Source organism: Anabrus simplex, chromosome 2, assembly GCF_040414725.1.
Source record: "Anabrus simplex isolate iqAnaSimp1 chromosome 2, ASM4041472v1, whole genome shotgun sequence".
Lineage (NCBI taxonomy): Eukaryota > Metazoa > Arthropoda > Insecta > Orthoptera > Tettigoniidae > Anabrus > Anabrus simplex.
This window is the reverse complement of record NC_090266.1, coordinates 608719122-608741387: the sequence shown is the minus strand read 5'-3', so window position 1 is coordinate 608741387 and position 22266 is coordinate 608719122. Positions and strand designations below refer to the sequence as shown.

Below are 22266 nucleotides of genomic sequence, written 5' to 3'. Positions count from 1 at the left end.
TATTCTTCTTCTTAGAGTTCTTGAAAGTGCATTGCTTCCATATGCTTGTGTAATCATTGTCCACGTTTCACTAGGGCTTTTCCCGAGATTAATGAAAACTTAATATATATGATTACATGGGTGAGCAAATGGTGCCCAGCTTCATGGTGTAGCAGCAATGCATGGGACATCAAAATCAACTATTTACAGAACTGTTACTAAAATCGAAGATGCTATATTAAATGTAATATTTCCTAATATAGTACGCTGGCCTGATAATTCATATAATAGAGCGAAATAATTTCAATGCGAGAGTTGGAAATAGAACTGAAAGATACAAAAGGGCGATTGGTAAATGTGGGGAAGATAAGGAAGCTAATGGGAATGGGAAGCGTTTGCTGGACTTCTGTGCTAGTATGGGATTAGCAGTGAGGTTTCAGACCACAGAGAGGCTGTCAGGATCAGATTTTCAGTATGTGCCAGATAACTGAAAAATGCTACGAGAGGAATAGACAGTTGTGTTTATGTTTTGTGGATCTAGAGAACACATATGACAGGGTACCGAGGGAAGAGATGTTCGCCATACTGGGGGACTACGGAATTAAGCGTGACTTACTTGACTTATTTCCTTTAATTCCACGTGGAACATAAGGCCTCGACGAAATTTCTCCAGCTTGTTCTATCTGCCGCCAATGCTTTCACCTCCCTCCATGTCTTGCTAACTCCAGCAATCTCCTTGTCTATGGTTCTCTTCCAGGTAATCCTCGGTCTGCCTTGCCTGCGACTGCTTTGTGGATTCCAACTCAATGCCTGCCTTGTGATACTCTCTTGTGGTCTTCTCAGGGTGTGCCCAATCCATCTCCATTTTTCTTCTCACCGAGCTCGATAGCTGCAGTCGCTTAAGTGCGGCCAGTATCCAGTATTCGGGAGATAGTAGGTTCGAACCCCACTGTCGGCAGCCCTGAAAATGGTTTTCCGTGGTTTCCCATTTTCATACCGGGCAAATGCTGGGGCTGTACCTTAATTAAGGCCACGGCCGCTTCCTTCCCACTCCTAGCCCTTTCCTGTCCCATCGTCGCCATAAGACCTATCTGTGTCAGTGCGACATAAAACAACTAGCAATAAAAGCATTTTCTTCTCATCAACTGTTCCTGTATGGGACTTTGACTTGTGGCCTCCCAAAGGACTTTGTTTGAGGTGGTTTTTGGCCACCATATTCTCATAATGTACCTCAAACACCGATTTATAAAAGTCTGTAACCTTGTGGTAATGTCTTTGGTCACTTTCCAGGTCTCACTTCCATACAGTAAACACAGATTTAACATTTGAGTTGAATATCCTTAGCTTCGTTTTTATACGAATGTTAGGGGATCTCCATATTGGTCGTAACTGTGCAAAAGCTCCTTTAGCTTTATTTATACAACTCACCACATCTCTAAAGAGCACCTCCACCCTGACTTACCATGCTTCCTAAGTAGCAAAATTCCTCTACCCTTTCTATATCCATTCCATCCAGAGTCAAGCTACAATTGTTACGATGGTTTATGAGCATTTCTTTAGTCTTTTTGTTGTTAATTTTTAAGCCTACTTCTTTAGCTTCTATTTTTAAGACATTCAGTTTGATTTCCATGTCCCGAAAACATTCTGCAAGAAGACAGAGATAATCCGCATAATCCAGTTCTTCCAATCGGTTATTTAATCCCCACTGAATGCCACGCTTTCTATTCGTTGCCCCTCTCAGCATACAATCCAGTGTCATGATAAACAAGACTGGCGATAGTAGACATCCTTGTATATACGTGGAATTTTAATCGTGCAAACTGGAATAAATTCTCTCTTGATCAGAAGCTGTCTGATACAAATCTAGAACTGACTGCAAGTAACTATGATGACTTCATCAGCTGTCATTTCAACTGCCAAATCGAACATTCTGAGAGGTTTCTTTTTTGCTAGTTGCTTTACGTCGCACCGACACAGACAGGTCTTATGGCGACTATGGGACAGGAAAGGCCCAGGGATGGAAAGGAAACGGCCGCGGCCTTAAGGTAATTGCCTGGTGTGAAAATGGAAAACCACGGAAAAAAACTTCAGGGTTGCCGGCAGTGGGGTTCGAACCCACTATCTCCCGGATGCGAGCTCACAGCTGCGCGCTCCTAACCACACAGCCAACTTGCCCGGTCCGAGAGGTTTCAGAAAATATGTACCCGATTGCAATCCAGAAAGTGAGGGTCTCTTTGAAGAATATCAAACAACAGGCAGCCATGAAGTAGGTTCACAGCTTCTACGTCATTAGGCAAGAATAGAAGAGAAAAGTGGGAGGCAACAGTGAAAGATATGGACTTTACAAAATCGAGCAGAAAAGCGCGGGAGTCTTAAATCGACTTTCTGGAAAACATTATTCTAAAAAAGCAGTGCACTAACTTGAGCCCAGATGCCATTGCAAATAGAATAGCTGAAGTCACCCAAACCAAGAGAGATAAATTACATACGAAAACTGTGAAACGTAAGCTCACCGAGCTCAAACATGGAACACACAAGAATGAGGAACTGCCTAGGCCATTCTCTATTCAGGAAGTTGAAACTGCTATCAAAATGCTGAAAACTGATAGAGCTGCTGGCCCAGATAATACCTACAATGAATTCCTTCGAAATATGGGTCCACATAGCATAATGTGGATCACTTCTCTTTTTACTTACATCCTTGCATTTATAAACTCTCGGAACAAGTCCTCCTCACTAGGATAGCACCACTCATTGAAGCTGTAATTCCTCCACAACAAGCTGGTTTCGTAAGAAATCATAGCTGTACTGATCATGTTGCGGCTCTTACCACTCACATCGAGGCAGGTGTCCAAAAGAAGTTAAAATCAACAGCTGTCTTTATTGACCTGACAAGTGCATATGATACTGTCTGGCAACATGGTCTAATTCTTAAAGTGCTGGAAGTAATGCCCTGCTTGGAAATTGCAAACCTAATTTCCAACATGCTCTGTGAGAGAGAGAGTTTGTAGTATTCCTACGCGATTCTGAAAGTCGCAAAAGAAAATTAAATAATGGTCTGCCACAGGGATCAGTACTAGCCCCAGTTCAACCTCTACATCCATGACTTACCATCAACCACAGCTACGAAGTTCATCTATGCAGACGACATTGCACTGGTAGCTCAAGACAGAAATTTTGAGGATGGAGAAGGCAATCTTTCAGCAGACTTGGACAAAATGGCAACATTCTTCAAGTCTTAGCGATTGATCCCAAGTGCTTCTAAGACCAAGATTTCATGTTTCCATCTCAGCAACCGACTCGCAAACTACGAGCCATCTGTTTTATTCCTTGGTGAAAAACTAAAGTACCACCTGTTCCCAAATATCTAGGAGTCACCCTGGACAGAATCCTGAGCTATAAAGAACATCTCACCAAGCACTCTCACAAAATTGCTACTAGGAATAACATCCTGCACAAGCTTTGTGGCAGTTCCTGAGGAGTCTCGGCTGACTGCTTACGATTAACAGGTATCAATCTTGTCTACTCTGCAGCGGAATACTGTGCCCCGGTATGGCTGGAAAGTGCACATGTGCATAAAGTGAATACTAAGCTGAATGATACCATGCATTGCATAACTGGTACTGTAAAGTCAACACTTCGCCACTGGTTAACCATACTTAGTCATATCCCACCACCCCACCTGAGGAGACAGGAAGCTCTGCTGAGAAAAGCAAAGCAGATCTGGTCATCTCCCTCATTACCAGTTCACCAGGAATTTTGTTACCCATCGCCACGACAACTTCGATCTAGGAGACCAACAAGTTTACTGGCCGGCTAACTCTTGAGGGATAATTTTAATCTAAACCAGAGCTGGCGGGAAGAAGGGTCAAATTCAACATCTGGAACTAATGCTCGTGAGCTAAATCCAACTCGGAAAATGAAGGGATTTGACATCCCAAGAAAACTACGGTGCCGCCTCAACAGATTGAGAACTGGTCATGGACACTGCAATTTCTTATGCCATAAGTGGGGTTGGATGGATTCCCCAATGTGTGAATGCAGTGAAGAAGAGCAGACTATGGACCATGTCATCCAGCGCTCCCCTCCTCATGACCCAAGTTTCCTCCCATTTTTCAATCTTTCTTTCCAGCAATCGATTTTGTACTTCCCGGGCTAGTTTCAGGTATTCTACCCGGTCAGTTGGGTCCCAAAATCTTTGCCCATCTTTTTTACTATAAGCATTTTTAATATGGATCAAATCCTTCAGGAGATCCGGCGTGGTATCTTCTTGGGTACCTTGGCAGTACTGAACCCGCGGCTGGATTGCATTCTTAGTCATTACCCGTCCACGACCCGTTTAAAGCGTGGTCCGCACATTTGACGACGGTCCAGAACATTATTATTATTATTGTTATTATTATAGATGTTCTGGACCCCACAGCAAGATGCAAGACCGCTACTTGGCGGTAAATTACATCTGCTGCCATTGTCATTGTTGACAATGTGACCGGCACCATTGTCGCGCGTAGGCAAGTGTGCGGGATTTCTGGCGATACGAATGACATACTTCCGTGCATTATTGACCTTATTATAGAGGTGAACAATTTGACGGGCAATCCCATTCCTATTCTTTATTTAAAATGTGTCTAAATTTATATGTCAGGAGAATCTACTGTAATCTAAGAACGTTCTCCGAAGGAAAAGATGGCTATTGAAAACGAACCCAGGAAAGATTAAAAATGATCGGTTCATAATCAGAATAAGTACATCAAAAATCTACAGCCTGTTTCCAGTCATTCGACAGGGTCAGGAATGGAATGAATAAAGCCCCATCTCTCGGCGACAATAGGAATTGTGCCGGCTCCCGAAGCACTCCTCTGGGGCAATGATCGATGAATGACAAATGAAATGAAATATTGGACAGTGTTGCTGAAATGAATGATGACAGGGAAAACCGGAGTATCCGGAGAAAAACCTGTCCCGCCTCCACTTTGTCCAGCACGAATGTCGCATGGAATGACCGGGATTTGAACCACGGAACCCAGCTGTGAGAGGCCGGCGCGCTGCCGCCTGAGCAACGGAGGCTAATTATAAGTACATTATGAAAAGCGAAATCAATGGGACTCACCTCCTTTTTCACCCCACCGCCGATAAGCTGATTTACACCCCCTCCCTCCCAAAAAAAAAAGAAGAGGACGTGTTTCTTTATGTTTAAAGGAGATAAAATGCCAATGTTCATGTCTATTACCTTCAGTTTTGAAATACACTGACTGACAGTGACAATGCAACACCAAGGAGGAGTGGTTCGAAAGGGATGAAAGTTGGGGAAAAAACAGAGACGGCACGGACGAATAATTGATGTTTATTTCAAACCGATATGCAGGTTACACAATGCGCACGGCATCGACTCAGTAGGATGTAGGACCACCGCGAGCGGCAATGCACGCAGAAACACGTCGAGGTACAGAGTCAATAAGAGTGCGGATGGTGTCCTGAGGGATGGTTCTCCATTCTCTGTCAACCATTTCCCACAGTTGGTCGTCCGTACGAGGCTGGGGCAGAGTTTGCAAACGGCGTCCAATGAGATCCCACACGTGTTCGATTGGTGAGAGATCCGGAGAGTACGTTGGCCACGGAAGCATCTGTACACCTCGTAGAGCCTGTTGGGAGATGCGAGCAGTGTGTGGGCGGCCATTATCCTGCTGAAACAGAGCATTGGGCAGCCCCTGAAAGTACGGGAGTGCCACCGACCGCAGCACATGCTGCACGTAGCGGTGGGCATTTAACGTGCCTTGAATACGCACTAGAGGTGACGTGGAATCATACGCAATAGCGCCCCAAACCATGATGCCGCGTTGTCTAGCGGTAGGGCGCTCCACAGTTACTGCCGGATTTGACCTTTCTCCACGCTGACGCCACACTCGTCTGCGGTGACTATCACTGACAGAACAGAAGCGCGACTCATCGGAGAACACGACGTTCCGCCATTCCCTCATCCAAGTCGCTCTAGCCCGGCACCATGCCAGGCGTGCACGTCTATGCTGTGGAGTCAATGGTACCGTAGTCTTCTGAGCGGACGCCGGGAGTGCAGGCCTCCTTCAACCAATCGATGGGAAATTGTTCTGGTCGATATTGGAACAGCCAGGGTGTCTTGCACATGCTGAAGAATGGCGGTTGACGTGGAGTGCGGGGCTGCCACCGCTTGGCGGCGGATGCGCCGATCCTCGCGTGCTGACGTCACTCGGGCTGCGCCTGGACCCCTTGCACGTGCCACATGTCCCTGCGCCAACCATCTTCGCCACAGGCGCTGCACCGTGGACACATCCCTATGGGTATCAGCTGCGATTTGAGGAAGCGACCAACCTGCCCTTCTCAGCCCGATCACCATACCCCTCGTAAAGTCGTATGTCTGCTGGAAATGCCTCCGTTGACGGCGGCCTGGCATTCTTAGCTATACACGTGTCCTGTGGCACACGACAACACGTTCTACAATGACTGTCGGCTGAGAAATCACGGTACGAAGTGGGCCATTCGCCAACGCTGTGTCCCATTTATCGTTCGCTACGTGCGCAGCACAGCGGCACATTTCACATCATGAGCATACCTCAGTGACGTCAGTCTACCCTGCAATTGGCATAAAGTTCTGACCACTCCTTCTTGGTATTGCATTTGCTCTGTCAGTCAGTGTATAAGTATCCCCATAAAAATAATTCACTTTTTTTTTTACTTCCTTTCATACTCCCCCTCCCCTACGTGAAATTTCCGGCAAAAAATACTTGTTTCTTTAATTGTAAACGATCTTCTAAACACCAATTATTATGACTCTAACTTCTTCAGTTTTTTATGTATGTGTCCTCATGAAAGGAATTCAACTCCTTTTCACTCCCACCCCCAAAGATGGTTTCCCCCACAAAACACGTTTTTCTTTGTTTTCAAAGGAGATCCAAATACTAATTTTCACGTCTGTAACAACTTTAGTTTTTATTAGATGTATGTATTCTTATACAATTAAGTCAATTTTTCAATTCTTTCAGCCACCCCCCCCCCCCCTTCATTGGATTTTCCGAGGATATGCATTTCTTTATTTTTAAAGCAGATTCCAAATATCAAATTTCACATCTGTAACATCTTCATTTTTGAGGTATCAGTAGCCTAATTAAAAGAATTCAACACCATTTTCAGTCACTTTACCCCCCCCCCCCCCGCCCAAGTGGTATTCCCGAAAACTAAAAATACACGTTTCTTTATTTTTAATAGAGACAAAAAGTACCATTTTCAATTCTGTAACATGTTAAGTTTTTTGAGATATACTGTAGAAATTCTCATTTTAAAATTTCACCCCTTTTTAGTTCCCCTTAAGTAGAGTTTCCAAAAACAAATCACCTATGTTTCTTTACATTTACAGGAGATTCCAAATACCCACTTTTTACGTCTAACGTTTTACGTTTCTCACATATTCTGTAGATATAGTCTTTCAAAACATTCACCCCAATTTGTCACTCCTGTTTAACCGCCATTAATTGAATTTTTCCAAAAACAAAAAATTCGTGTCTCTTTATTTTTAAAGGAGATCCCATATACGAATTTTCAGTTCTGTAATATCTTCAGTTTCTGAGATATATGTATCCTCATTAACTCCCCCTCGTGTGTGCTTCTACAATTGTAGGGGATTAACCTTGGTTACCCTCTTCAATTGAAGATCCTCTTCGTGGTGGGGGGGACTAGTAGCTCCTTTCTTGCGATGCCGAGTGGAGCCCTGTTGGGTAACCATTCGGTATACAAGGAGGAGGAAGCTAAAGCACCACCCAACCCTAAGGTGTAACGCGACCCGTGCCGATGGGGTGCATGGCACATGGGAGATGTGTCCTGAACGGAGCCTTCGAGATACTTGGCGCCCTCTCGAAGTAAGTAGCCTTACCCGGGTATGCGGGGCTCTGCCTGGGCGGACATATATTTCCCTAGCTCCTCGTGGGACCTAAATGAGTACTGTAGCTACCCATAAACCGGAGAGCTCTTCTGGGGCCTCCGAGAGAAACACCAGTTCAACAACCGATGGGGACTCTTCGGAGATACCCTCGGATAGTACGACCTCGACAGTAAGAGAGCTCACTCTAGAGGTGGGCAATCTACTAGTCCAGAAGAAGAAGAAGAAACAGCGCTCCGGCGCTGAGAAGAGGAGGTACAAGAAGGCCTTAAAGGCCCGGGAGCAGGCCAAAGATGGCCAAACTCCTGGAGCTGAGAGGCCTTCTACTGCCATGACAGCGACGACTGTGGGTGGATCCAATGGGCACAAGAGGCGGGACCCTGAAAAGGGCTCTGCTTCTAGGGCACAGAGGACTCCACCCACCAAGACACCAGTGGGGAAACGACTTCTGTCGGGGGCAACCCCAGAAGAAGATCGGCCGACCCACAAAAAACCCAAGGTGGAGTATGCTAGGATAGCTAAAGCTGGGATCAGGATGGCCATTGTACCCGTAGGATATCCTGACCAGCAGCTAACCGAGAAACAAGTAGAATCTGTGGAGGAGGCTATCACCGATCTGATAGACGGGCTTCCAGAGCAGGGGCCCATTAAGCCTCAGTTCCTGGATTGCTATCTGTCGAGAGGTGCGGCCGTCATTATCGCAGAGAATGATGAGACTGTAGCATGGCTTTCTAGTCTTGTTACAGGTCTACAACCGTGGGAAGGAGCCAGGCTCACAATTGTGGGCATGGATAAACTCCTTTCCTATAAGAGAGTCATGGTCTGGATACCAGGACAACCAAAGGACAATAACGTCCTTTTGGGAAGAATGGCACGCCAGAACCATGGCTTAAATCCCAACAGCTGGAGGGTCTATGACCGCAAGGAGGAGAAGAGAGGTGTCCGACTTGTGGTCAGCATGGACTCCAGAGATGTGGAGAAAGTGGTGGGGAAGAAGATCTTCTGCGGGGTGCATGTTGCTACCTTCACCTTGGTGGAGGGCAAGCGTGACAAGCAGAGGACCAACCCCACCACAGACAACACTGAGATTAGCAGGGGCGAAGAGCGGGAGCCCGGACAGGAACCGGGGCCAGCCAAGCCTCAAGATTCATCGCGGGAGACGGAGCAGCACGTTCCGGAGACCGCATAAGGTAAAGTATTGCATGAAAGTAAGGAATGATTACTTTCATACAGGCAAACATACAACATTGTATAGCGGCCTCCAGGGTACTTATTAGAAGTATCCAGAAAGGCAGGTTTTCGGTCGCCCTGATACAAGAACCCTGGCTTAGACAGGGGCGTATCATGGGACTAAGATGTGCAGGCTTCACTCTATTCAGTGGAATAGCAGAGGAAAAGCCTAGAGCATGTATACTAGTTAAGGATCATAACGCTTGGGCTATACCAGGCTTCATTACTAGAGACCTTGTAGCAGTTCTAGTGAGATATGAAGAGGGCGGACAGCCAAGAGATCTGGTTGTCTGTTCTGCATATTTCCCAGGAGACTCTGAATCTCCACCCCCGCCGGAGGAGTTCAAGAGACTGGTGATATATTGTAAGAAACAAGGACTAAACCTTATAGTAGGATGCGACGCCAATGCTCATCACAGCATTTGGGGAAGCAAACACACAAACCGAAGGGGAGAGCATTTCATAGAATTTCTATGTACAACTGATCTTGAGAACATGAACATAGGTGATACCCCTACCTTCATCAATAACAGGAGTGAGGGGATCATAGATCTTACCCTGGGTTCCATGGGAATTATACAGGAATTTAAAGACTGGAAAGTTTCTTTAGAACCTTCCTTGTCAGACCATAGACACATTGTGTTTCATATAGAGGGCTCCTTCGAGATCCCACCTTATAGAAACCCTAGACGAACCAACTGGACGTCTTTTAGGGAGGACGTGAGGAGGGGACTGGAAGGAGGACCCTCAAATATAATTAAGAACAAAGAGGAGCTGGAGCTTAGTGTGAGCTTTCTCACACAAATACTGGTTACCTCTTATGAATTAAACTGCCCAGTTGTTAAGGCAAAAAGAGCAACAGGAAGTTTCAAGTGGAATAGTTATCTTGAACACCTGAGGAGAAACACACGAAGGCTCTGGAATAAATACAGGGAACTTCAGGATCAAGAAAGCCTAGATTCTTATAAAGAATCACAAAGAAGGTATAAGTCAGAAGTCAAAAAGGCTTCTAGGAAATCTTGGAGACAGTTTTGTGACTCCATTGAAAGTCAACATGAAGCGGCAAGGCTTCATAAAATTCTAACCTTGGATGGAAGGGCAAGGCTGGGCTCACTGGAGTCACCTTCGGGCGGATACACATCCACAGAGAGGGAGACCCTAAACCTACTGCTTGATGCCCACTTTCCAGGTTCAGCAGTCACAAATAGTGAAGTAGAATCGAGCGGATCCTTCAGACCCGATAGAAGTGGCTGGAAGGAAGCCGCAGAGATTGTTACCCACAGAAGGGTGAAGTGGGCATTAGAATCTTTTGCCCCTTACAAAAGCCCAGGAATGGATGGGATCTTCCCGGCGCTTCTTCAGGAAGCGGGTGAGGTCCTTATACCATACCTGGTCAGAATTTTTAGAGCCTGTCTCACTATGGGGTACGTGTACTCCTTGTGGCGTCAGGCGAAGGTAGTATATATACCTAAACCCGGAAGGTCTTCATATACTAGACCTAAGGATTATAGACCCATCAGTCTAACGTCTTTTCTTCTTAAGACCTTGGAAAGACTAGTGGATAGACATATCAGGGAGAAAGTTTTAAGAGACTGTCCCCTGCATCCTCATCAGCATGCATATCAACCAGGGAAGTCGGTTGAGACGGCACTACACCAGCTAGTTTCTAGGCTGGAGAGTGCCTTGGATCAGCAGCAACTTGCTATGGTTGTATTCCTAGATATAGAAGGGGCCTTTAACTACACATCTTTGGGCTCCATAGAACTTAGTCTAGAGAGAAGAGGAGTGAGCAGGATGCTCATAAAATGGATTATGGCCTCGCTGCAGGGCCGTCAAGTTCTGTTTACCCTCAACGCAGTTATGTTGAGAGCTAATATAGACAGGGGGTGTCCACAGGGAGGAGTATTATCACCAACATTATGGTGTCTGGTAGTGGATGAACTACTTACCAGGTTAAATGTTGGAGGAATTTACGCCCAAGGCTATGCAGATGACATTAGCCTGATGGCGGTTGGAAATTTCCCCAGTACGGTCTCAGAGCTCGTACAGAGCTCCCTACGTAGGGTGGAAAGATGGTGCCACGACACGGACTTGTCGGTTAATCCCGACAAGACGGAGCTCGTGGTATTTACCAGGAGGAAGAGGCTAGACGGACTGTCAGAGCCTTTCCTATTTGGGAAAAAATTAGTTAAGACAACCTCAGTTAAGTACCTAGGGGTAATCCTTGAGGCAAGACTGAGCTGGAAGAAACACATAGACCATAAGGTGGATAAGGCTCGCAAGATTATGTGGGCCTGTCGCAGGGCCGTTGGAAAGACTTGGGGCCTAGGACCTAAGGTGGTCCAGTGGCTCTATATTTCTATTGTACGGCCCACGATCACCTATGCATCTTTAGTCTGGTGGCCAGGCTCGGAGAGTAAAACTGTGACCACCAAGTTAAACAGTGTCCAAAGACTTGCGTGTCTAGGAATAACAGGGGCACTGGATACTACACCATTATGTGCAATGGAGGCCATCCTAGGTCTTCCCCCCTTACATCTATATGTTAAGGAAATAGCGGGAATGAGTGCCTACCGCCTTTGGTCACTCGGAGGATGGTCCTTCAAGAATCCGAATAGAGGTCATGCCTCTATTCTCACAAGGCTTCACCAGACTTGCCCTATGACAATGATGATTGGGGACCTGATGAAGCCTAGCTTTAATTTGAACTATAAATTCACAGTGGTGATACCCACAAGGGAGGAGTGGGCCGCGGATGCTGGGGCCCGTCTTAGGTCTGGGGGCTGTACATGGTACACAGATGGCTCGCGGACAGAGACGGGCACAGGCGCCGGGGTCTGGGGGCCTAAGACAAGGCTCTCCCTACCTATGGGTAAATACGCTACTGTTTTCCAGGCCGAAGTATATGCAATACTGGCCTGTGCTGTATATATATGGAAAATGCCTGGACACAGAAGATGTATCACTATTTGCAGCGATAGCCAGGCAGCGTTAAAAGCACTATGTGCAGTTAAAACAACATCAAAAATGGTATGGGAATGCCAAAGGATGTTAGATCAGCTGTGTGAATTTAGCTCAGTTACCCTATTATGGGTCCCTGGGCACACAGGTATCAGTGGAAATGAAGAAGCTGACAAACTAGCGAAACAAGGCTCAAAAGGTCCTTTTATAGGACCAGAGCCCTTCCTGGGAATGTCACTCCGAAGCGTGAAACTGGTAATATCCCAGTGGACAAACCAGTCTCACTTAGACATTTGGAAGAGGTTAACTATAGCAAGGCAGGCACGTGAACTTATCAAAGGGCCTAGCCAAAGTTATAAAAAGGTCCTGATAAATTTGAATAGGATCAGAATGCGAATGGTAGTTGGACTGTTGACAGGCCACAATACCTTACAGAGACACCTACACATCATGAAAATCAGTCAGGATCCGATGTGTAGAAGATGCGGTAGGGAGGAGGAGACCTCCGCGCATGTGTTATGTCAGTGTGAGGCTCTTGCAAGCACTAGACATCGATACCTTGGCTCACATTTCGTGAGCCTGGAAGACATCAGGAATGCCAACATCCGGACACTGGTATCCTTTATAGGAGCACTAGGTCTGGACTAGGCAAACCCGTTTAAGGGACACAAAGGGTCTTCACAGACCTACGTGTGGAGCCCTGCGAAGGCAGGGTTCACTCATTCTTTATCTATCTATCTATCTATCTATCTCTATCCTCATTAACGGCATTCAACCCATTATTCGCCCTATTACACCCCTCCTATTGGGATTTACAGAAAACAAAAAAATACGTGTTCCTTTAGTTTTAAAGGAGATTCGAAATACCAATTTTACATCTGTAAACTTTTCGACTTTTTGGATGTAGACACACTCATTTTAAAAATTCACCCCCCCCCCCCCCTCCTTTTCAACCCCCATTATTTGGATTTTCCAAAAACGAAAAAAAAAACCTGCTTCTTTATTTTTAATGTAGATCCCAAATACCAATTTTCAGGTCTGTAATATCTTCAGGTTCTGAAATATAAGTAGCCTCATTAAAGGCATTCAACCCCTTTTTCACCCATTTCCACTCTTCCTATTGGGATTTTCCAAAAACAAAAAATACGTGTTTCTTTATTTTTAAATGAGATTCTAAATACCAATTTTTACATCTATAAAAGTTATGAGATATAGATACACTCATTTTAAAAATTCCCCCCCCCTTTTCACCCCCCATTAATTGGATTTTCCAAAAACAAAAAAATACGCGTTTCTTTATATTTAAAGGAGATCCCAAACACCAATTTTCAGGTCTGTAATATCTTCAGTTATTGAGATACAAGTATCCTCATTAAAGGCATTCAACCCCCTTTTCACCCCTCCTATTGAGATTTTCCGAAAACAAAAAAAATACTTGTTTCTTTATTTTTAATGAAGATTCTAAATACCAATATTTACATCTGTAAACTTTAAACGTTTTGAGATATAGATGCACTCATTTTAAAAATTCACCAACCCGTTCATCCTCCCATTAATTGCATTTTCCTAAAACAAAAAAATATGTGTTCCTTTATTTTTAAAAGAGATCAAAAGTACCAATTTTCAAGTCTGTAAAATCTTCAGTTTCTGAGATATAAGTACCGATATCCTGATTAAAGGCATTCAACCCTTTTTTCACCCCTCCTATTGGGATTTTCTGAAAACAAAGAAACACCTGTTTCCTTATTTTTAAAGAAGATTCTAAATACCAATTTTTACATCTGTAAACTTTTAAAGTTTTGAGATATACATACACTCATTTTAAAATTTCACCCCCCTTTTCTCCCCCTTAGCGACGGGATACCAAAAAATCCTCTCTTAGCGAGCACCTACATCTTAATATGAATATATCTCCAAAATTTCATTTCTTTATGTCCAGTAGTTTTGGCTCGGCGATGATGAATCAATCAGTCACCGGGCGAGTTGGCCGTGCGCGTAGAGGCGCGCGGCTGTGAGCTTGCATCCGGGAGATAGTAGGTTCGAATCCCACTATCGGCAGCCCTGAAGATGGTTTTCTGTGGTTTCCCATTTTCACACCAGCCAAATGCTGGGGCTGTACCTTAATTAAGGCCACGGCCGCTTCCTTCCAACTCCTAGGCCTTTCCTATCCCATCGTCGCCATAAGACCTATCTGTGTCGGTGCGACGTAAAGCCCCTAGCAAAAAAAAAAAAAAAAAATCAGTCAGGACAAGTTATTTTATATATATACAAGCAAGATACCTATGCTACGCTACGGTATTATACTGAAATTTATAATTGAATGGATATCGATTTATATATAATCCGTCAAAATTCGAGATCTGACTAGTTTTCTGAGAGATTACGGCAAGTTCCCTCCCATTTTTCAATCTTTCTTTCCAGCAATCGATTTCATACTTCCCGGCCTAGGACCACGTATTCCACCCGGTAAGTTCGGTCCCTAAATGTTTGCCATCTTTTCCTATCAGCATCCTTAATATGGATCAAATTCTAGAGGAGATTCGGCGTGGTGTCTTCTTGGGTGCCTTGGCAGTACTGAACCCGCGGCCGGACTGCATTTGTAGTCATTACCCGTCCAGACCCGCTTCAAGCGCGGTCCGCACATTTGACGACGGTCCAGAATATTATTATTATTGTTATTATTATTATTATTATTATTATTATTATTATTATTATTATTATAGATGTTCTGGACCGCACAGCAAGATGCAAGACCGCTAATTGGCGGTAAATTCCATCTGCTGCCATTGTCATTTTTGACATTGTGACCAGCACCATTGTTGCGCGTAGGCAAGTACGCGGAATTTCTGGTGATACGAATGACATACATCCGTGCATTATTGACCTTATTATAGAGGTGAACAATTGGACAGTCAATCTCATTCCTATCGTTTATTTCAAATGTTTTTAATTTTTATTTATATGCCAGGAGAATCTACTGTAACCTAAGAACATTCTCCCAAGGAAAAGATGGCTCTTGAAAGGGAACCCAGGAAAGATTAAAAATTATCGGTTTATGATCAGAATAAGTACATCGAAAATCGACAGCCTGTTTCCAGTCATTCGACAGGGTCAGGAATGGAATGTATAAACAGTAAAATCAATTGGTCTAACCTCCTTCTTCATCCCACCGTCGTTTGTTTCTTTCACCCCCCCCCCCCCGCAAAAAAGAAAAGAAGGCGTGTTTCTTTATGTTTAAAAGAGATTCCAAACTCCAATGTTCACGTCTATAACCTTCAGTTTTGATATATACGTATCCCCATAAACATAATTAACTTTTTTCACGTCTTTCACACTCCCCCCCCCCAAGTGAATTTTCCTGCAACAAACTCGTTTCCTTAATAGTGAAGGATCTTCTAAATACCAATTATCACGACTCTAACTTCTTCAGTTTTTGATTTATGTGTCCTCATGAAAGGAATTCAACTCCTTTTACTCCCGCCCCCCAAGATTATTCCCCCCAATACGCGTTTTTCTTTGATTTTAAAAGACATCCAAATACCAATTTTCACGCCTGTAACAAATATAGTTTTTATTAGATGTAGGTATTCTCATACAATTAAGTCAATTTTTCAATATTTTCACCCCCCTCCCCCCCATTGGATTTTCCGAGAATACGCGTTTCGTTACTTTTTAAAGCAGATTTCAAATATCAAATTTCACATCTGTAACATCTTCATTTTTGAGATATCAGTAGCCTAATTAAAAGAAATCAACACTATCTTCAGTCAATTTTACCCCCGCCCTCCACCCAAGTGGTATTTCCGAAAACTAAAAATACACGTTTCTTTATTTTTTAAAAGATAAAAAATACAATTTTTCACTTCTGTAACATGGTAACTTTTTTGAGATATACTGCAGTAATTCTCATTTTAAAATTTCACCACTTTTAGTTCCCCTTAAGTGGAGTTTCCAAAAACAAATCACCTATGTTTCTTTACATTTACAGGAGATTCTAAATACACACTTTTTACGTCTGCAACATTTTACATTTCTCAGATATTCTGTAGATATAGTCTCAAAAAATTCACCCCAATTTCTCACTCCTGTTTACCCGCCATTAATTGGATTTTCCAAAAACAAAAAAATACGTGTTTCTTTGTTTTTAAAGGAGATCCCATATACAAATTCTCAGTTCTGTAATATCTTCAGTTTCTGAGATATCTGTATCCTCATGAAAGGCATTCAACCAATTATTCACCCTTTTAAACCCCTCCTATTGGGATTTACGGAAAACAAAAAAATATGTGTTCCTTCATTTTTAAGGGAGATTCTAAATACCAATTTTTACATCTGTAAACTTTTAAAGTTTTAAGATGTAGACACACTTAATTTTAAAATTCACCCCCCCTTTCCCCCCATTATTTGGATTTTCCAAAAACGAAAAAAATACCTGCTTCTTTAGTTTTAAAGTAGATCCCAAATACCAATTTTCAGGTCCGTAATCTCTCCAGGTTCTGAAATATAAGTAGCCTCATTAAAGGCATTCAAACTTTTTTTTTCACCCTTTTCCACCCTTCCTATTGGGATTTTCTGAAAACAAAAAAATACATGTTTATTTTTAAAGGAGATTCTAAATAGCAATTTTTACATCTATAAACTTTAAAAGTTTTGAGATATCCATACACACATTTCTAAAATTCGCCCCCTTTTCACCCCGCCCCCATTAATTGGATTTTCCGAAACCCAAAAAATACGTGTTTATTTTTAAAGGAGATCCCAAACACCAGTTTTCAGGTCTGTAATATCTTCAGGTTCTGAAATTTAAGTAGCTACATTAAAGGCATTCAACCCGTTTTTCACCCTTTTCCACCCTTCCTATTGGGATTTTCCGAAAACAAAAAAATATGCGTTTCTTCATTTTTAAAGGAGATTCTAAATATCTATTTTTACATCTATAAGCTTTAAAAGTTTTGAGATATAGATACACTCATTTTAAAATTTCACCCCCTTTTCAGCCCCACCATGAATTGTATTTTCCAAAAACAAAAACAAAAAATATGTGTTTATTTATTTTTAAAGGAGATCCCAACCACCAATTTTCAGGTCTGTAATATCTTCAGTTTCTGAGATATAAGTATTCTCTTTAAAGGCATTCAACCCCCTTTTCACCTCTTTTCACCCCTCCTATTGGAATTTTCCGAAAACAAAAAATACGTGCTACTTTATTTTTAATGAACATTCTAAATACCAATTTTTACATCTGTAAACTTTAAAAGTTTTGAGATATAGATGCACTCATTTCAAAAATTCACCCCCCTTTTCATCCTCCCATTAATTGGATTTTCCAAAAACAAAAAAATACGTGCTTCTTTATTTTTAAAAGCGAACAAAAGTTCCAATTTTCAGGTCTGTTATGTCTGTGGTTTCTGAGATATAAGTGCAGGTATCCTGATTAAAAGGCATTCAACCCCTTTTTCACCCTCTTTCACCCATCCTATTCGGATTTTCTGAAAATAAAAAAATACGGGTTTCCTTATTTTTAAAGAAGATTAAAAATACCAATTTTTACATCTGTAAACTTTTAAAGTTTTGAGATATAGATACACTCATTTTAAAATTTCACACCCCCTTTTCACCCCCTTAGCGACGGAATATCCAAAAATTCTCTCTTAGCGAGCACCTACATCTTAATATGAATATATCCTCAAAATTTCATTCCTTTATGTCCAGTAGTTTTGGCTCGGCGATGATGAATCAGTCAGTCAGTCAGGACAAGTTATTTTATATATATAGACTAGCAAGATACCCGTGCTTCGCTACGGTATTATACTGTAATTAATAATTGAATACTTAACGTTTTATATATAATCCGCCGAAATTCGCGATCTGACTCGTTTTCTGAGAGAATTCACGAAAATTCGCGATCTGACTCGTTCTCTGAGAGATTACGGCAAAGTTCCTCCCATTTTTCAATTTTTCTTTCCAGCAATCGATATCGTACTTCCAGGGTTAGGTCCAGGTACTCCATCCGGTTAGTTGGGTCCCTAAATCTTTGCTATCTTTTCCTATAAGCATTTTTAATATGGATCAAATCCTTGAGGAGATCCGGCGTAGTGTCTTCTTGGGTGCCTTGGCGGTACTGAACCCGCGGCCGGACTGCATTCGTAGTCATTACCCGTCCAGGACTCGTTTCCAGCGCGGTCCACACATTTTGATGACGGTTCAAAACATTATTAGGCCTATTATTATTATTATTATTATTATTATTATTATTCAACCCCATTCCTATCGTTTATTTCAAATGTGTTTAAATTTGAATTTATATGCCAGGAGAATCTACTGTAATCTAAGAACGTTCTCCAAAGGAAAAGTGGCTCTTGAAAACGAACCCAGGAAAGATTAAAAATGATCGGTTTATGATCAGGGTAAGTACACTGAAAATCCACAGTCTGCTTCCAGTCATCAGTCATTCGACCGGGTCAGGAATGAAATGAATAAAGCACCCATCTTGCGGCGAGGATAGGATTTTTGCCGACTGCCGCAGCCTGTCGCACTCCTCTGGGGCAATGATTAATGAATGACAAATGAAATGAAATGATACTGGAGAGTGTTGCTGGAATGAATGATGACAGGGAAAACCGGAGTACCCGGAGAAAAACCTGTCCCGCCAACGCTTTGTCCAGCACAAATCTCACATGGAGTGACCGAGATCTGAACAAAGGAACCCAGCGGTGAGAGGCCGGCGCGCTGCCGCCTGAGCCACGGAGGCTCCTTATAAGTACGTTATGAACAGCAAAATCAATTGCACTCGCCTTTTTCACCCCACCGCCGATAAGCTGATTTACCCCACCCCCCCCCCTCCCAAAAAAAGAAGAGGGCGTGTTTCTTTATGTTTAAAGGAGATAAAATGCCAATGTTCACGTCTGTTGCCTTCAGTTTAGAGATATAAGTATCCATATAAACATACTTTTTTCACTTCCATTCACACGCCCCCCCCCCCCCCCAAGTGAATTTTCTGACAAAAAATACTTGTTTCTTTAACAGTAAAGGATCTTCTAAATACCAATTATCACGACTCTAACATCTTAAGTTTTTGAGATATGTGTCCTCGTGAAAAGAATTCAACTCCTTCTCACTCCCGCCCCCCAAGACGTCCTCCCCCCCCCCAAAACGCATATTTCTTTGTTTTTAAAAGAGATCCAAATACCAATTTTCACGTCTGTAACAATTTTACTTTTTATTAGATGTAAGTATCCTCATACAATTAATTCAATTTTTCAATTCTTTCAAAATCCCCCCCCCCCGCTCTTCATTGGATTTTCCTAGATTATGTGTTTCTTTACTTTTAAAGCAGATTCCAAATACCAAATTTAACGTCGGTAAGATCTTCAGTTTTGAGATATGAGTATCCTAATTAAAAGAATTCAACCCAATTTTCAGTCACTTTTACCTCCCACCCCCCACCCAGGTGGTTTTTCCGAAAACTAAAAATACACGTCTTATTATTTGTAGTGGAGATAAAATATACCATTTTTCACTTATGTATCATGTTAAGTTTTTTAGATATACGGTAGAAATTCTCATTTTAAAATTTCACCCCCCTTTTTAGTTTCCCTAAAGTGGAGTTTTCAAAAACATATGACCTACGTTTCTTTACTTTTACAGGAGATCCCAAACACCAATTTTGACGTCTGTAACATTTTACGTTTCTGAGATATACGGTAAGTCTTTCTAAAAATTAACCCCGATTTGTCACTCCTGTTTAATTCCCATTAATTGGATTTTTCAAAAACAAAAAAATACGTGTTTCTTTATTTTTAACGGAGATCCCATATACCAATTTTCGGGTCTGTAATATCTTTGGTTTCTGAGATATATAAGTATCCTCATTAAAGGCATTCAACTCATTATTCACCATTTTTCACCCCTCCTATTGGGATTTTCAGAAAGAAAAAAAAAACGTGTTTCTATATTTTTAAGGGAGATTCTAAATATCAATTTTTACATCTGTAAACTTTTGAAGTTTGGAGATATAGATAAACTCATTTTAAAAATTCACCTCCTTTTCACCCCCCTCAACCCACTATTTGGATTTTCCTACAACAAAAAAACACATGTATCTTTATTTTTGAAGGAGATCCCAAACACCAATTTTCAGGTCTGTAATATCTTAAGTTTCTGAGATAAGTATCCTCATTAAAGGCATTCAACCACTTTTTCACCCCTTTTCACTCGTCCTATTGGGATTTTCCGAAAACAAAAAAATACGCGTTTCTTTATTTTTAAAGGAGATTCTAAAAACTATTTTTTTACATCTGTAAACTTTCAAAAGTTTTGAGATATAGATATACTCATTTTAAGAATTCACCCCACTTATCACGCCCCATTATTTGGATTTTCCAAAAACAAAAAACATGTTTTTCTTTATTTTTAAAGGAGATTCTAAATACCAATTTTTTACATCTGTAAACTTTGAAAGTTTTGAGATATATATACATTCATTTTAAAAAATTCATTCCCTTTTCACCCCCATAATTGGATTTTCCAAAAACAAAAAAAATATGCGTTTCTTTGTTTTGAAAGGAAATCCCAAATACCAATTTTCAGGTCTGTAATATCTTAAGTTTCTGAGATATAAGTATCCTCATTAAAGGCATTCAACCCATTTTTCACCCTTTTTCACCCCTCCTATTGGGATTTTCCGAAAATAAAAAATATGTTTTTCTTTCTTTTTGAAGGAGATTTTAAATACCAATTCTTACATCTGTAAACTTTCAAAGTTTTGAGATATAGATACACTCATTTAAAAAATTGACCCCCTTTTCACCTCCCATTAATTGGATTTTCCAAAAACAAGAAAAATACATGTTTCTTTATTTTTAAAGGAGATCCCAAATACCAATTTTCCAGGTGCGTAATATCTTCAGCTTCTGAGATATAAGTATCCTCACTAAAGATATTCAACCCATTTTTCACCCTCTTTCACCCCTCCTATTGGGATTTTCCGAAAACAGAAAAATGCATGTTTCCTTATTTTTAAAGATGATTCTAAATACCAATTTTTACAACTGTAAACTTTCAAAGTTTTGAGATATAGATACACTCATTTTATAATTTAACCCCCCTTTTCGCCCCTTAGCAATGGAATATGCAAAAATCCTCTCTTAGCGAGCACTTACATGTTAATATGAATGTATCTCCAAAATGTCATTTCTTTATGTCCAGTAGTTTTGGCTCGGCGATGATGAATCAGTTAGTCAGTCAGTCAGTTAGTTTTGTTTTTTTTTTTGCTAGGGGCTTTACGTCGCGCCGACACAGATAGGTCTTATGGCGACGATGGGATAGGAAAGGCCTAGGAGTTGGAAGGAAGCGGCCGTGGCCTTAATTAAGGTACAGCCCCAGCATTTGCCTGGTGTGAAAATGGGAAACCACGGAAAACCATTTTCAAGGCTGCCGATAGTGGGATTCGAACCTACTATCTCCCGGATGCAAGCTCACAGCTGCGCGCCTCTACGCGCACGGCCAACTCGCCCGGTCAGTCAGTCAGTTAGGACAAGTTCTTTTATATATATAGATAGAAGGAAAGGTAAAAAAAATATGGCTCTGAAGGACCCTCTCTCAATCATTACAGGATCAGAAAACACCTCACCTACTCTAATTCTCCGATTTCTATTTTCTATAAATTTAGCCACCCATTTTACCACTCTTTTGCCTACTCCAATAGCCCTCATTTTCATCAGTAATCTACCATGATCTACCCTATCAAAAGCCTTGGACAGGTCAACAGCGATACAGTCCCTTTGACCTCCTGATCTAAAATATCTGCTATATCTTGCTGGAATCCTACAAATTGAGCTTCACTGGAATAACATTTCATAAACTGGAACTGTCTTCTATCGAACCAGTTAGTAATTTTGCAAATGTGTCTAATTGGAAAGAATGATTTCCCAGAGCTTACAAACAACACATGTCAAGCTGACTGGCCAGTAGTTATCCACCTTATGTTCGTCACCCTTTCCCTTATACACTAGGGTTACTAATGCAACTTTTCATTCATTTGGTATCACTCCGTTACATAAATAGTACTCAAATGAGTATTTCATATTTTTCACTATATCCCAACCCACAGCCTTCAATATATCCCCAGAAATCTTATCAATACCAGCTGCCTTTCTAGCTTTCAACTTTTGTATCTTTTTGCAAGTGTT

The 22266-nt window shown here is 41.8% G+C and overlaps 1 protein-coding gene across 2 annotated transcripts in view; it reads right to left on the bottom strand.

Annotated features, from left to right (window-relative positions):
• Cbs (Cystathionine beta-synthase) overlaps nt 1-22266 on the bottom strand; it is a 149061-nt gene that overhangs the window by 120210 nt on the left and 6585 nt on the right. Inside the window, exon 1 of one of the 2 annotated variants that reach the window (XM_067140995.2) lies at nt 596-971. The exons of the other annotated variant lie outside the window; for it this stretch is intronic. Within the exon in view, the coding sequence (XP_066997096.1) occupies nt 596-628 (33 nt within the window). The 5' untranslated portion in view covers nt 629-971. Of the gene's footprint in view, nt 1-595; nt 972-22266 lie in introns of those variants that run through there. 2 annotated transcript variants of the gene reach the window in all.